We start from the raw sequence: 14,754 nt of genomic DNA on the forward strand, positions 1-14,754 counted from the left end.
GCGCGTATGGATGCCAGCCTCCTTGAGTCGATGCAGGGAGAGGGATGAAGGGCCGAGGTGGGGATGAAGCGGCGGCGTGCGCAGGGAGCGGTGGATGGGCGCGCTGAGAGAGAACGTGCATGAGAGAAGCGGGAGGGAAAGAGGAGAGATGGAGCTGGGCGCGGCAGAGGCGGTGCGGCCGAACCACTCTTGCCTTTTGTCCGCCCTCCCTTGCCCTCGCCACCTGTCGACCTTGCAGAGCGCACATTTCACAGTGGCAAGTACATATACTCATGTGGCGTGCTAGGAGAGTTTCGGGGATGTGCGCCGCCCTGCTCTTCAACTCCGCGGGTGCGCCTCACTGCAGGGCGCGTCACCAGCTACTTTCCTTCTCCCGCCAAACATGCCAAAGGAGAAGAGAGGGCGAGGGCGGAGAGGCCGCAAGCCTGAGGCTTTTCCTCGCGTTCCGCCGTGCGTGCTGGTTGGATGGCGCTCGCCGGAACACAATACAATGCCTCGCGTGTGAGCACAACCGCGTATACACATACACGTAAAGCCATTTTCTCGCAGCCACGCCTAAACGTGGACACACACACACACACACACACACACACACACACAACACACACATCAGGAAGAGCGCCAGTGCTGTCGATTACGTCGACCGTCACCACGACCTCGCTACAGTCGTGGCAGGCGGCATATCCCGTCCTCGCCAATCCTTCACGTTTGTGCCAGCCTCCTCGTACACGTCGATGGCAGCTATGGAGACCACGTCGGCACCGCGCAGCATCATCACGCCCAGTTGTACTTCTTCCAGGGGCGGCAGTGCATTGCGTGCAGTGCCACCGCTGCGGACAGCCGTGGAGACATCTTCATCGACCACGCCACCGTTGTCCTCTTCGGACGCGTCATCGTCGAAGTCGTACGGTGCGCCAGTGCGCTCGACGCAGGACGTGAGTACGATGTTCAGCAGCTGATCGGCTGCGTGGAGTACGCCGACGAGATTACGGCCATCTACCGTCACCACGGAGACGCGCTTGCGCAGGTACTGGGAGAGCATGTGCCGTGCGTAACGTCCGACACGCGGATGGGACTTCGGCAAACTACAGACGCACGCGCACACTGAAGGGGGGGGGGGAGTCCCTGGCTGAGTGGGGGGGGGCGTTCTTTTTCTTTTGCGATATGGCAGCGCTCGATTACGTTCGGGTGTGTGTCGGTCAGCCTCCCCCGGGAGGTGAGCCCACAAATCCAAATCACAACAGCGGCAACACCGTGCATGCTCACTCCGTTGGGATGACCACGTGAGAGAGAGGGACAGAAAGAGGGGGAGGGCAGAGACGCAGTGGGGAGAGACAGGTGCGCGCGCACACACATATACATGCATACATACAGCCTCGTTGCGTGCTGCTGGGCCAAAGCACGAGTGCAGTCGCGGCGGCGTGTGCGTTCTCTGCGTTCACAAGCACCTTTCCCCCAAAAATAAACGAGTTGCATACGGCGTGCGCAAGAGGGAGGGAGGCGTGAAAGTGGAGGGAGGGGTCATGAGAGGCGGTGCTGGGGCGTATGTGCGACGTGTGTTCGTAACCCCAACCCGAACTACAACGCGTTTGGCCACACGGTGATGCGTCACCGATTCGATTGGAAGAGAGACACGGACTGCGTCGACGACTACTCGGACGACATCAGCGCGACGAATGCGGAGCAGGAAGAGCGAGGGCAAGCGGGAATGTGTGTGCGAGTTGTCCTTCTCGGCTGCCGCACCGCTGCTGCCTCTCACTCTCCACCTCCATTCGCCTCCAAGTTTCCTCGACGCCAAACATACAGATGCACGCATACTCGAACATGTCGTTCTCTGTCGTCGCAATGTGCCTCTCCACATCTCCCCCCATACCGCTCTCTGCACCATCCCTCGCCCTTTACTGCACCACCCAGACTCCCGAACAGCCGCACTCGTCTGGAAGGAGAGCACAGATTCGTGGTGCCGGCCCACGCGTGTCCACGCCGCGTCTCTCTCGCTCTCTCTCCGTGTCTGTGCGTACACACAGATGGGGAAGAAGAGAAAACAGAAGGAACGCGGCGGCGGCGGGTGCATCGCGCCCAAAAATCGAGACTGTGCTCCCCATCTACCGGGCGTGTGCGTGTCGCATCGCTTACGGGGCTCTGGTGTGTTTGATCGTTAAGTATACCGCTAAAACTTCGCCGCTTTTCCTCTCTTGGAAGGTGCACGTGTGTGCGGAGTACCTGCATGCGTTGGATGTGTGCGCACAGAGCTCGAGGATGTACATACACGCACGCACGCACACGCACGCACGCACATGGAGAGGGAGAGAGGAAGAGACCCCCGCTTTTTCTTAGGTGAAAACCAAACAAAGGAAACGACGCCCGCGGCGTCTGAGGAGCGGCGGCGTCGCTCTTATCGCCTGCGCTAAGGGTGCGAGGTAGAGGTGTGTGCGTGTGTGTGTGTGTGTGACGTGGGGGAGGTGTGTTACGGGGACAGAGGACACTACTCGCTCTCTCCAGAGCTGCGTTCTGGTGTCTTGTCAAGGAAGATGCTCACGTTAGCGTTTGCCCCCTTGTCTGCTGGGCGTTGCGCTTCTCTGTTTTCTGGCGTCCTTTCGGGTCGATATTCAGCTTTAAATGAAACGTGCAGGCGCAACGCGCACACAACACATCGCCGTCGTCATCGGTAGCGCATCCCACCCCATCCCATCCCTCCATGGGAGTCGGAGGGGGGCAAGAGGGACATGGGAGGAGGGGGGGCCAGGCGAAGATGAGCCCGATGGTTTAATTTTCATCGAACAACTTCCGTGCTGGGGATGCTGCTACCCTTACGTCATTCTCTCGCTGCTGCGCTCTGCCTCACTTGTCAGACGCACGCACGCACGCCTGACACGGGGGGAGGGGGAGGGGGGCACCGAGCACGGGAGAGGGGGGGGGGGTAAATGGGGAGCGACGGAAGGCGAGGCCTTTTGAGGTTCGGGGGAATGTGGGATGCGCGTGCACGTGTGCCGACTTCGTGTGTCACTCGTCAACGAAGGGCGAGAGGAGGACATACAGCACCACAGTGCGCCATACCCGCCCCGTTCTCTCCTTCCCTATTTCGCACGCGCACCGTGTGTCAAGACATCCCCAAGCCAGGCAAGAGAACACATGAGGAGGAGAGCGAGAGAGGTCGCACGGAGACAAACCGAACGTGCCGGTAAAGACCCAGACGAACAGACGGACGCGGGGGGGGGGGAAATGGTAGGATACACACACACACACGGGAAGGGGAAGGGGAAGGGGGGACGCTTACAGGCAGACGGAGGCGGCAACAACAGGATACAACGTGGTGTGCTGAGAGGTCCCTCTCAGCGCGGATAAAGAAATTCAGCCGCGGACACACAGAGGGAGACGTGATCGACCACGTACGTACGGGGTTGGGTGGGCGTGAGGCAACGCATGGGGAAGCACACGCCAGTGCGTGCACGGCGCCTTACCTCCTCTATCTTCTGGTGTCCCCCCTCGCGCTCTATGCAGGGGGCTATTTCGTCGTTGCTTGGCTTCCTGTAGATTCCCGAGAAGACTTGTAGCCCACTAGAGGAAGCACACACACACGCACGCACGCACACGCTTTAACTGAGCACCCGCTTTGCAGCGGCCATGACGTCGGCCACCTGCGGCTGCGAGGCCGTTTCGATATCCTTGCTGTACGGTGTTGGACAGTCGGCGCACGACACGCGCTCGATCGGGGCATCGAGGTAGTCGAACGTGTCGCTCTCCATGACACAGGCGCAGATCTCAGCACCAATGTTGCACACAGGGAAGGACTCATCGACTGTGACCGCACGGTGCGTCTTCTTGATGGAGTTGAAGATCGTCTGACGGTCGAGCGGGCGCAGGGAGCGAAGGTTGATCACCTCTGCCTGCACACCCTCTGCGGCGAGCTTCTCAGCCGCCTTCAAGCACAGATCCACACCGCGAGAGAAGCCGATGAGGGTGATGTCCTTGCCCTCGCGCTCAATCTTCGCCTTGCCGAACGGGATCACAAAGTTCTTGTCCGCTACCTCGTCGGTGACGGGGAAGGACTCGCTGTACAGCAGCTCGTGCTCGAGGACCACCACGGGGTTATCGTCGCGGATGGCCGCCTTCATCATGCCGCGGGCGTCCTCGCAGCTGTACGGCGCAATTACCTTCAGACCGGGCACGGACGCGTACCACGGGCCGAAGCACTGACTATGCTGGGCACCTACACCAGCCGAAGCACCGTTGGGACCGCGAAAGACTATGGGGCACTTCATCTGGCCGCCAGACATATACAGGCCCTTGCCGGCCGAGTTGACGATCTGATCAATAGCCTGCATGGCGAAGTTGAAGGTCATGAACTCGCACACGGGGCGCAGGCCGCTGAGAGCGGCACCAACGGCCATGCCAGCGAAGCCGTGCTCTGTGATGGGCATGTCGATGATGCGGTCCTTGCCATACTTGTCCACAAGGCCCTTGGTCACCTTGTAGGCACCTTGGTATTGGCCGACCTCCTCACCAATCACAAAGACCGTCTCTTCACGGGCAAGCTCCTCGTCGAGGGCCGAGTGGATCGCATCGCGCACCGTCATGTTGATCGTGGCGCAGCGCGCCGCCATGGCGGCGGACGCAGAGAAGAGAGCTCGGGAGGCGAAGCGGCGCATGGCGTTCTCTGTGTGTGTGTTGGCGTGGTTTGGGGAGACGAGGGAGGGGCCGAGGGTGGCTGCTGTCGGTGATGTGGCGGTGATGATTATTATCGATTAGTACCTTGAGGGAGATGAATGAGGGGGCCAAGGAAGAAAGGGGGAGGGTATGTGTGCGCTTGTGTGAACTGTGCGTGTATGTGCTTGTAACATGCGAGAATCAATGGAGAGCAAGGGAGTGTGTTCGCGAGAAGATTTTTCGGGCGAGCAGGGCATGAGGTCAGGGTGGCGATAACCAATGCACATGCACCTGGAATCGCCGAGCATGAAGGAAAGGGTGCTTGTGCGCGCTTGAGGACGCATCTGCAGTAAGCTGGGCAAGGGGGAGGGGTGAAGAGTCCGAAACGCGAGAGGGGGGGGGTGCAGAAAGCTGACACATCTCTCACCACTATTCTGCCGCTGCTGATTACTGTCGCTCCTTCGGTACGCTCATGCCTCTCCCTCTCCCTCTCCCTCTGTTCCCTCCCCCCCTCCCCTGACCTCCTCCATCAGCCTCGTTAGCCTTCCCATGGCCGTGCCCTCTCGTTGGGCTTTTCGCATTGCCCCTGTGCCACCCACAGCCACCATCAGCGCTTGCGTGTGCCGGCCCCACGCACCTTCTTCCGCGTTTTCCTTTTGTAGGGCGCATTCTACCCACAACAGGCCGAGATGGAGAGGAGGGGGGGAGGCTGTCTGCCCGTGCTGCAGAGTCACCTGCCTTGGCTTCTGTCTTCAGTGCACTCCCCCCTCTCTCTGCCTCCCTATCCCTCTCGAATGGCCCGTCATCTCGCACCGTGTTCATCCTTTCACTCAAGGGGCACAGCCAGAACAACTACCCCACCACCCAAGCACCGCTCACCGCTTACACGGCGTTCAAAAGCCTCTCAAGAGACGCCTCCCGACACACATACACCCACACACAGTTACAGACGAGAGCCGCCGTTCACATCACCACGTACCTCCTCCTCCTCCCCACTGTGTACAGGAACGGCGCCCTGTACTGCTGCTGCTCAGCGACGTGTGCGCTTGAAGTCGGCACGATACCGTTTGCTGTCCTTTCGAGGGTTTTGCCAGGGTTTCTCGCCACCATCGCCACCACCACGGTCGTCACGGCTCCTCTTGCGGTCCTTTTCGCTGCGGCGCTCGTTCTCTCGACGGTCTCCGCGCTTTCTGCGGCCGCTGCTGCTACGCTCCACTGGCGCGGCGGCGGCGGACGAGGCGGTCGTGAGGGCTTCCGCCGCTCTCGCCGCGGGCGAAGAGGAGGACGATGGCCTCGGGTGAAGGGTAAAGAGGCAGTGAACGTCATCGGCGACGCCGCAGTCGGTGCGCGCCGCACTTTTCTCCACGACTGCTAGCTGCTGCGCAATGACGTCCATGACGGCACTCCTGCGCCGGGCCTTGAGCTTCTCTACGGTGCTGCGCAGCTTCTCCACCGTGCTGCGCACGAGCGACAATGGATCACCGAGGTGCTGCAAAACCAGCACGATCTTCCACTCGTCAAGAATACCGTTTCGCAGCGCAATCTTCTGCACGGCCATGATAACGTCGCCGCACATGTGCTGCACCATGCGGAACGCGTCTGCCTCCGTGTCGGAGAAACAGCGATGATATAGGCCCGCTGCACTGGCCTCAGTCAAGAAGCTCTTCTTGTACGGCAGCACAATATCTTGCAGGACACACCGCAGGCAACACACGGAGGACAGCGCCTCGGTGCGGGTGCACTCAGCTAGAGAGTTCGCGAGCGTGAAGAAGAAGCGCTGGCACATGCGCTGCCGCTCTTGCACACTCATCGTGATGGGCAGATGCACGTCGCTCAGTGCATGCAGGAGATGGCCGAGCGTGGCGGCGCTGAAAGCGCCGTCCACCGGCGAGATGCGCGCACGCTGAACGAGGGCCTCGTGTACCTGATCCAGGTAGTCGCGCAGCGTGGCCGGCTTAAGGACGGCTCCTGCAGCGTCGGCGGAGCTGGTGGTCGTGGTCGCCGTAATCGTCGCCTCCTTCGTGTCCTCGGTAGATGCGACGGTCGTGGCCTTCTCATTTTCTGACGTTTCTCGCTGCTGTTGCAGCAGCAGCAACGCGCGCAGGTCACCGCGGACGGCCTCTCGTAACTCGTGCACAGTCACGGTTGTGTCTGGAGCACTCTCCGTTTTCAGTTGCTCCACCATCGCGCGGATTCCGAGGAGCGTCTTTGTTGGCGCGTGCGACCCGCACTGAACGGAGAACTCCCGCAGGAGTCGCTTCGCTGCCGTCTGCACACGTGCAGCGGAGTCCACCTCCTCGTACGTGCAGGCCCAGAACCAAGACAGCCAGCGGTGGCTGCTGCTGCTTCTGCTGCGCTGCTGCTGCTGCTGCGCGGGTGGCGGATACGCAACACCAGGCGAGCTGACAGCTTCGGCGCTCTCTGTGCTGGCGACGGCGCCTTCTGACTCAGCAGGGTCCACTACATTGCTGCCCGGCTGCACCTTGACACGATCTCGTAGAGAGAGAAGAAAAGGGTGCGCTACAACGTGGGGCGACAACAGCGTCGCCGACATCGGGCGCGGAGAATACAGATGCTGGATCACCGTCGCCGCCGCCTCCGCAGACAGGGACAATGATGACACGTTCATCTGCAGCGCACACCAGCGACACATACCGAAGAACACAGACGTCATCACATCAATCGCCAGGCTGCGCGTCCAGAACAGCCCCGACGCCGTCTTGGCGCTTTCGTGAGGCTCCGCAAACCGCCCGTTCGCCACCGCTGCCGCCTCCTGCAGAATGGCCAGAAATGGGGCAGAAGACGTGGAGACGGCGGCAGGCGCTGCTGTGACCAGTTCGCACAAATACCGCTGCGCGGCCTTGTGCGCGTGCCATGCCGACTCCGCCACTGGGGTGTCTTCGGCTCGCCAGAAGTACAGCCGCGGCAGCTCCCACGCATAGGCCATTGCACAGCCAGAGGGGTACTTGGCCGTCAGCGCAAGACTCACGTCCGCGTCCTCTGCGGTGGCGTAGTCGAGAGCCATGGCGCGCAGCGGCGGCACAAAGAAGGCGGCGAGGCCGTGGCGCTGCTGATCGATGATGTGATGACGCAGGTACTCGATGAGAGTACGCCCACCCTCGCCGAGAAACGTCTCCAGCGCAGCGCGCAAGCGAGGTAGCACCGTGGATGGCAGCGTGCGGAAGACGGCTGCAAAGAACATGAAGAGCTCGCTTGTGGCCACCTCGTCACCGGTGTTGCGCATGCGTGTGACGCAGGCCTCATCCAGCGCTGCACCGAAGAAGCTCGCGAGCGTTGCGGGGAGGGAGCTAGGCGACGCCCACATGAGCGCGACATCACCGTCCGCCGTCTCTTCTCCGGCCGTGTTGTCGCCGGCGAGTTCCTGAAAGCGGTCCAGCACGTTCTGCATGGCCTGATCCAGGGATGAAAAGACTCGGTAATGGCGAGGAAAGTACAGCTCCACGAGCTGCACCGCAGACAGCGGCTCTTCCGTCAGGGCTTTGACGCGCGTGGCGCTACTGGGCGGCTGCGTGGAGAGGTTGGCGGTGGAGGCGTCTGGCGTGGCGCCAGGATCCCCTGCGCCGCCTTTTTCACGCACCACCGCATCCACACGGACACCCAGCGTCACACTGTTCACTCTGAGAAGTACCTGAAACACGCGGTCCTGCATCACTGACAGCGGCTGCTGAAGCGCGGCGAAGGCAAGTGGAAGAAGACTGTGGGACTCCGTGCTGTGGGCTTGGCGATCCGTTCCAACTGCGGCGGCTTGCCCAGACACATGCGCACCCGTTGAGGAGCAGCTGAGGCAGCCCATCACACGAGAGAAACACGCCGCGGCAAATGTGCAGTCCCGCGCGTGGCGGTGATGCACGCGCAACTGCCGACGTGCCCCACAGGTCGTGTGCGTGAAGAGAGCGTAGCCACCGTCCTGAGTAGCGTGCGTGACGCGGTGCAACTCACGGACGCAGCCTTTCCACGCCTCCAACAAAAGCGGCGCCTGCTTCTCGGCAGACGGTGCGGCACCGTCCGGCGCAGGCGTGAAAAAAACGCACGTGAGGAAGGCCGTGTACGGGACTATCAGCAGCGTCGTTTCGTCGTAGGTGCTGAGAACGAGCGTGAAAGCCATGGCCTGCTTGCGCAGCCCCAGCCAAGCCTCCTCGACCTCTGCGAGGCGGCTTGTGCCGTTGCCGCTAGTGTGACCGTCGACGCCCTCCTGCTGCTGTTGTTCTCCCTCGACATTGCCCTCTTCTTCCATACGCGGTGCCGCCGCGGCCGCCGCCACGGACATGCGTGCGTGCCGTACCATGCGCTGGCAGGCGACCCACCAGCGACTCATCAGCCGAAGAAGTCGCTCGCATACCTTGTAGGAGGTAAGGACCAGCAGAGGGGCCACATTGTAGTCTACCTTCGTTGGCGTTTCTGAGTGTTGCGGCTGTGCCCGCAGCGCCGGCGGGAGCTGCACGGCAGCATAGGTCATCGTACAGTCGTCCTCTCCCACCTCCGTGGCGTTGTCGTCGCCGTAGAACTGCATGTTGATGATGGCCTTCACAACATTGGCAGCGTAGCAAATGTGCGCTGCCGCCGCGGCCGCCGCCGCATCCGAGCTGGCCACGCCAGCAGCAGCATGCTCGGACTGCACGACCGCGGCCTGCACGAGACTTTGAAGCTGATCACTAAACTCTGAGTGCACCTTGCGCGTGAAACAGGGCAGGTATTCCTCCTGCTCTGACGGAACAAGCTGCAGCCCTGCCCCTTGCACGAAGGCACCGATGTAGCTCACAAGGCAGAGAGCAGGTGAAGGAATCGGCGAAGCTGATGTTGACACCAAGGCAACCCCGTCTTGCTCGGCAACACCATCATCAGCACGCTGCTGCTGTTGATAAGCAGCGCGCAGGTACAGCGGCAACATACCAGTGAGCCAGTCGCCGGTGTGAGTGCCTGTAGCGGCTACGGCGCGGCGATGCTGTCCGCGGCGGGACTTTGTCGCCTCTTCTTCCTCCACGTGTGGCGATGCCGCCGCCGCGCCAGCGGTCGCAAAGCTGAGAACATGAGTGAGAAGACTGTCCAGCAGCAGTGACAGAGCGCGTGCTACTGGCGCGGCATCTGCCGTCCCGGAGCTCCCCCGGCCTTGTAGATCTGCACTGCATCCTTCCGCATCGGCTACGGCGTTGCGTGTGCTTGCATCCGTCTCTGCGGCGCCGCGCGCGCCGTCTGTGAATCCTTGCAGGACTGCCTTGAAGAAAGCGAGGTAGATCTGCTGCTGGAGCGCACGCAGGTGGCGGGCCTGAGCGGCGTCGACGTGGGCGGCTGGCGTCACCTTGGCACCGCTTCTTGCCACCCCCGCCGCCGATGCCGGCGTCGTGTCATCGGCGGCCTGCTCTGCCTGCTCGGCGGCGCGCTCCTCCCAGGCCCGGGCCATGCACTTCCGCAGCTGCGTGAGAAGGGGCAGGAGGACGCCATCCCACTTCATATGTTGGTAGAGGTCGCAGGTGCTAACGCTCCTGTTGTGCTGGTACGCGCTGTCGGCACTGCCCTTCCTTGCGGGGTGCACTTCCCCGATCAGGGGCAGGAGATCATTCTTGTAGGCGAGAACATGATTCGCTGTCTGCTTGGCGATGGCGGAGAGGCAGCTGGCGGCGGCATCGTCGGCCGTGGCGTCGAGAGGCTCTGCCTCTTCAACAATGCTGCGGTGTGACCACCACCACGGCGCCACATCGCTCGAGGACGCTTGCCCGGCTTCCATGCTATCGCCTCTCGCTTGGCGTTTGGGGATGTGTTGAGGCTCTGTATGCGCGTGCGCGGCTTGTGCTGCCGTTTCTTTTAGAAGGTTCTCCGCTGTATCCGCCCCCGTCTGTGCTTGTGTGCGCTCTCCCTGCACGGGTGGGCGTGGGTCGCGCACATTTTGTGTGTAAGCGTGTGGTGTGAGAGACAGAGAGACAGACAGATGCAAGGGTGACAGAGCGGTCACAATGAGGAGGTCTCCGCGAGACCCCAAGACGTTATCGCTATCGGCACACGTGGACACAATGCCTCTCCATCTCACCCGATATATGTGTGTGCATGCATCTTTACGCCCACTCCGTCCTCCCCGGATGACAAGGGTGTGGTGGGCACACACACACACACACACACACCTCTCAGTGCGTCGTATCTCAGGGCCCCGTGCGTCCCCCTCCTCCTCCTATTCCTGCTGAATGCCGAGCTACTGTTGGTGGTGACAGGGTCAAGCGCCTACGACGTGGTGGGGTGGGGGAGGGTGCAGGGCGGTTTACTGCTACGGGTGTCGGCAGTCAGGGCCCGGATGGCGTTGCGTCGGAGCGACCAACTACTGCGAACACGTCTGTGCCAACCACCTGATGGGCGAAGCGCCAGCGTGCGTCTAACGCTGCTTCGCACCACGAGATGCGCCCCCCCCATAGCAGGTCGTGTGGGGGGTCGAGTGGCATTGAGCTCACGTTCTACGGCGGGGATATCGATGTGTTAAGTAGAACAAGGCGAACAGTTCCTCGCTTTCACACATGACCCTGCTTGAGTGCGTCAAGACGCTCGCAGTGGCCCATTGAGTGCCCCCTCCTCCCTTCCACCGCCTGAAGCCTGTGGAGGGTGAGATAGGGTGGTGGTGGTGGTGGGGTGGGCGGGGATGCTGTGTGTGTAGGTGCCACTGCTAAGGGTGGCGCTGGTGTGTGTACTGCTGAAGGGGTACTGTATGACATTGTTAACACACACACAAACACGGGCACGGGCACGTGAGCAGAAGGCGGTGAAGAGCGCGCACCACCACGTGTGGTCAGCTACGCAGCCTCAACCGACGGACAATCATGTGCATGAGGGCTTTCGCGTAGCCGGCGTTCGGCTCAGGGCTTCCGGGTTCTGTTCAACTGCTGCTGCAGCGACAGCGCCCGCCGGACCAGGAAGGAGTTGCTGTTACAGTCCTGTACGCGCACCTCGAAGAACTGTGGGTACTTGAGCAGGAAGGCACATGGTCGGACGAGTGGGTAGCCCATGCACCGCATCTTGACATCGCGGGAGATATTAAGACTCGAGAACGCCACCCACTCATTGGGAATGTACGTCAGCACCTCCTCCAAGCGTTCCTTGAGTGTGGTGGTACTGTCAACGAAGCCGCTGCCTGCTCCTATGCGAGGCGACCCGCCAACCACGTTCGGATTGAGCATGGCCACCTCTATGGCTTTCTGCGGCCCCAGCCACTGCTCCAGCGCCGGCAACGGCTTCGCTCCTGGCGGAAGTCGCATAATGCGCATGTTGCTCTTGGCGAAGGCTGGAGGCATCACATGCAGCCTGGCAGAGCTCGACGTCTTCGTTTCGCCGAGGCGGCACACCAGGAAGTGGCTCGGGAGGTGCAAGAGGAGTTCCTCCAAGGGAAGACGATGTGCTACGAGAATCTTTCGGGAGGTGGGGCTCAGAGCACGAAACAGCTCCCCGACTGGCATCGTGCGTGTGACGAGGGTTCTGAGCTCCACTATGACGGGCTCCAGTGATGGCGGGCCTTCTTTAGCGGGGCTCGGACTGCTGCTGCTGCTGCTGCCCGCCGTACGGCTTTTTTCTGATAGGGAAGGCGGCGTCCCGGGTAGGGTGGGGGACTGTCCAACAGCGCGCCGCTGATGAAGCAGCGGCGCGGGGAACGGCGAGCCGGTGGTCGCGGCGGCGTTGCTTGATCGAAGGAACGTGAATGTCGCCGTCGCCGTGAAGATACGCATCGGGGGCGCCGCGTGTTGCGCTGCGGGGTGGGCGAGCACAGCGCGCCACAGGGGACAACACAGACGCATAGGCTTCATTGCATGTATGTGTGTACCCTCAGCGGTGTTGCGTTTTTTCCACACGGTGAGTAGAGACGACGGTCAAAAGTCGAGCGCGGCTAAGTGGGAGAGTGGTGGAGGAGATATGTTGGGTGAGGTTAGAGAGACAGGGACGCAGGGGAGAGGGAGGGGTGGGGGTGCCGTTGCAGCGCAGACGAGAGATAGGATGGGGAGACACATGGGCAGCGACGTCAGCAACCCACGAAGCGAGCCGGCAGCCGCACCCGCATCCGCGAGCTGCAGTGCACACGTGAGGCGGGCGGAGAGGGGAGGAGGATGCGGACGTGTATCTCGCACATTGACAAGGTGCTGCTGCTGCTGCGGGTGGTGGTGGTGGTGGTGGTGGCATGCAGCCGAAACACCTACGCACACACAGACACACGTGCAGAGATGAGGAGGAGGGGGAGGGGGGCTGCGTTGAGGGATCGTTCTTATCTAGACGACAGGCGTGGGAGCGCCACAAAGGGTGCCGAGGCACACGCACACACGCACACACGCACACACAGGCACAGAGACGGAGACAGAGATAGACACACCGTCACACGCACACACCACAGGTAATCATATGGAGGAGGCAGGCACGGCTGCAACCGCATATTGAGATGGATCGAGGATGTATACAGACAAGCACACACAAAGACGGGCACCACACACATATACACACATATACACACACACACAGTGATCAACACGGAAGCAAGCCTACCATCATCGACCTCGGAAGCTGCACCCCTCCGGAGGTGTGCAAGGACGGGAGTGTGTATATATATACATGTGTGTATGTGTGTGTGCTTGTGCGCACTGTGGTGCTGAGAGAGAAGGGAGGAGGAGGAGACTGGTGGAGGGAAGCAGCTGTCGAGGTGATGAAGGAGCACGCGCTTCGAAGCATACGGTAAGACAACGAAAAAGCAAAGAAAACACAAGAGGCGAGACAGGGTGGTTTGAGTGGCGCGCAGGCGGTGCACCACCAACATAAGCACCCGCCCACGCCACCCACCGAGACACGCGCGCACAGGTGAACGTACGACTACACAAGCCGTGTTTCATCTAGCGAGTGCCGAAGGACTGATTGCGACTACCCATCGGCCCGCCTCGACGGGGTGCACCATCACCGCCTCCGCGACTTCCATTGCTGCCGCCGTATCCGCGGCGATCATCGCGCTGCGGTGGGGGACCGCGGCGCCCATCTCCTCCTCCATAGTATCCGCTGCCGCCCTCGTTGCGGTACTGCTGCGGGGGAGGCCGTGAAGGCCCTGAGGACGATGGGGGACCCTGATGCCGGCGGTCGCCACCACCACGGCCGCCACGTCCGCGGTTGCTCCAAAAGCTGCCTCCCGGACGACGCTGCTGCTGCTGGCGGTCGGCGTCGTCGAGCCCCATCATCCGACGCATTGTTTTGCGCTGCGCATCGCGTGTGGCGTACTGCTGAATGACGATGGGGTTGCCAATCACGTAGAGGACGCCGTCCTCGGGGTTGTTGTGTAGAACAAAGAACTGCTTGCGTTGTTCGAGGAAGCCCCGCAGCCCACCGTGCCGCTCGCTGAGCGCTTCTTGTATGTTCTCGTCAATGGCAGAGAAGAGGGACTTGATGGAGATAGCTCCCGTGGGCGGTATATGCTTGACCACTTCGGTCATCACAATCGAGTCGTCACGGAGGGCGGCGCGGGTTTCAGCGCTTAGCTCGCCGTCACCTGTGCTGTTCATCATCGCGCCTGGGACAGGGCCGGGCGGCGCTCGCGGGCTGCCGAAGCCGCCTGTGCCACGAGAACCCGCAGGCGGCCCAGAGCTACTGCCGCTTCCTCTACCACCGCCAGAGGAGCGGTTGTAGGACCGCGAGGACTGCCAGCGCATCGCACAAGCTGAGTAGCCTATCGTTGCTGATGCCGGCGCGCCTGCAGCGACCGCCATAGCGGCAGCGGCTGGTCCACCGCTGCCGAACCCACCGCGGGACAGGATGGAAAAGGATCGCATGCTCACGCTCCCTCTGCAGTTGAGTCGGCAGGTAGCCGTTGCCTGTCTATCGGCGTGCGGGCGTGTGTGTCGACTCTTGTATGTGCGTGTGGCTATTCGAGTCTCTGTGATGTTTACGCACCCAGCCAAGCCACGGTGCCGCCCACTAGGGTGGTATGTGGTTGAGCAACCTTCGCGGAGCAGAGGAGTGGGGTGGAGGATGGGGTGGGTGGAGGCACGGCAGGGCGCGTACTCGAGCACGGTCAACCATCAACCAAAGGGCAGCAACAACAACGGTCCTCACGTGATTTGAGAGGCGGGACGAAGCAGTGATACACGC

The 14,754-nt window shown here is 61.7% G+C and overlaps 5 protein-coding genes across 5 annotated transcripts; all 5 read right to left on the bottom strand.

Moving 5' to 3' along the window:
- Positions 1-646: 646 nt before the first annotated feature.
- LMXM_25_1705 (conserved hypothetical protein) lies at positions 647-1,042 on the bottom strand (the record flags this gene model as incomplete). The annotated part of the gene is made up of 1 exon (XM_003876179.1): positions 647-1,042. The coding sequence occupies one exon, from the start codon at positions 1,040-1,042 to the stop codon at positions 647-649; it is 396 nt and encodes a 131-aa protein (XP_003876228.1).
- A 2,554-nt stretch (positions 1,043-3,596) lies between these two features.
- On the bottom strand, positions 3,597-4,649 carry LMXM_25_1710 (putative pyruvate dehydrogenase E1 beta subunit; the record flags this gene model as incomplete). Its single annotated transcript, XM_003876180.1, has 1 exon — positions 3,597-4,649. One exon carries the CDS (start codon positions 4,647-4,649, stop codon positions 3,597-3,599), a length of 1,053 nt encoding a protein of 350 aa, XP_003876229.1.
- A 1,028-nt stretch (positions 4,650-5,677) lies between these two features.
- LMXM_25_1720 (conserved hypothetical protein) lies at positions 5,678-10,390 on the bottom strand (the record flags this gene model as incomplete). Its single annotated transcript, XM_003876181.1, has 1 exon — positions 5,678-10,390. The coding sequence occupies one exon, from the start codon at positions 10,388-10,390 to the stop codon at positions 5,678-5,680; it is 4,713 nt and encodes a 1,570-aa protein (XP_003876230.1).
- Positions 10,391-11,501: 1,111 nt separating this feature from the next.
- On the bottom strand, positions 11,502-12,443 carry LMXM_25_1730 (conserved hypothetical protein; the record flags this gene model as incomplete). The annotated part of the gene is made up of 1 exon (XM_003876182.1): positions 11,502-12,443. The coding sequence occupies one exon, from the start codon at positions 12,441-12,443 to the stop codon at positions 11,502-11,504; it is 942 nt and encodes a 313-aa protein (XP_003876231.1).
- A 1,068-nt stretch (positions 12,444-13,511) lies between these two features.
- Positions 13,512-14,435, bottom strand: LMXM_25_1740 (conserved hypothetical protein; the record flags this gene model as incomplete). Its single annotated transcript, XM_003876183.1, has 1 exon — positions 13,512-14,435. The coding sequence occupies one exon, from the start codon at positions 14,433-14,435 to the stop codon at positions 13,512-13,514; it is 924 nt and encodes a 307-aa protein (XP_003876232.1).
- Between the last annotated feature and the right edge of the window lie 319 nt (positions 14,436-14,754).

This window comes from Leishmania mexicana, chromosome 25 (assembly GCF_000234665.1).
Source record: "Leishmania mexicana MHOM/GT/2001/U1103 complete genome, chromosome 25".
Classification (NCBI taxonomy): Eukaryota; Euglenozoa; class Kinetoplastea; order Trypanosomatida; family Trypanosomatidae; genus Leishmania; species Leishmania mexicana.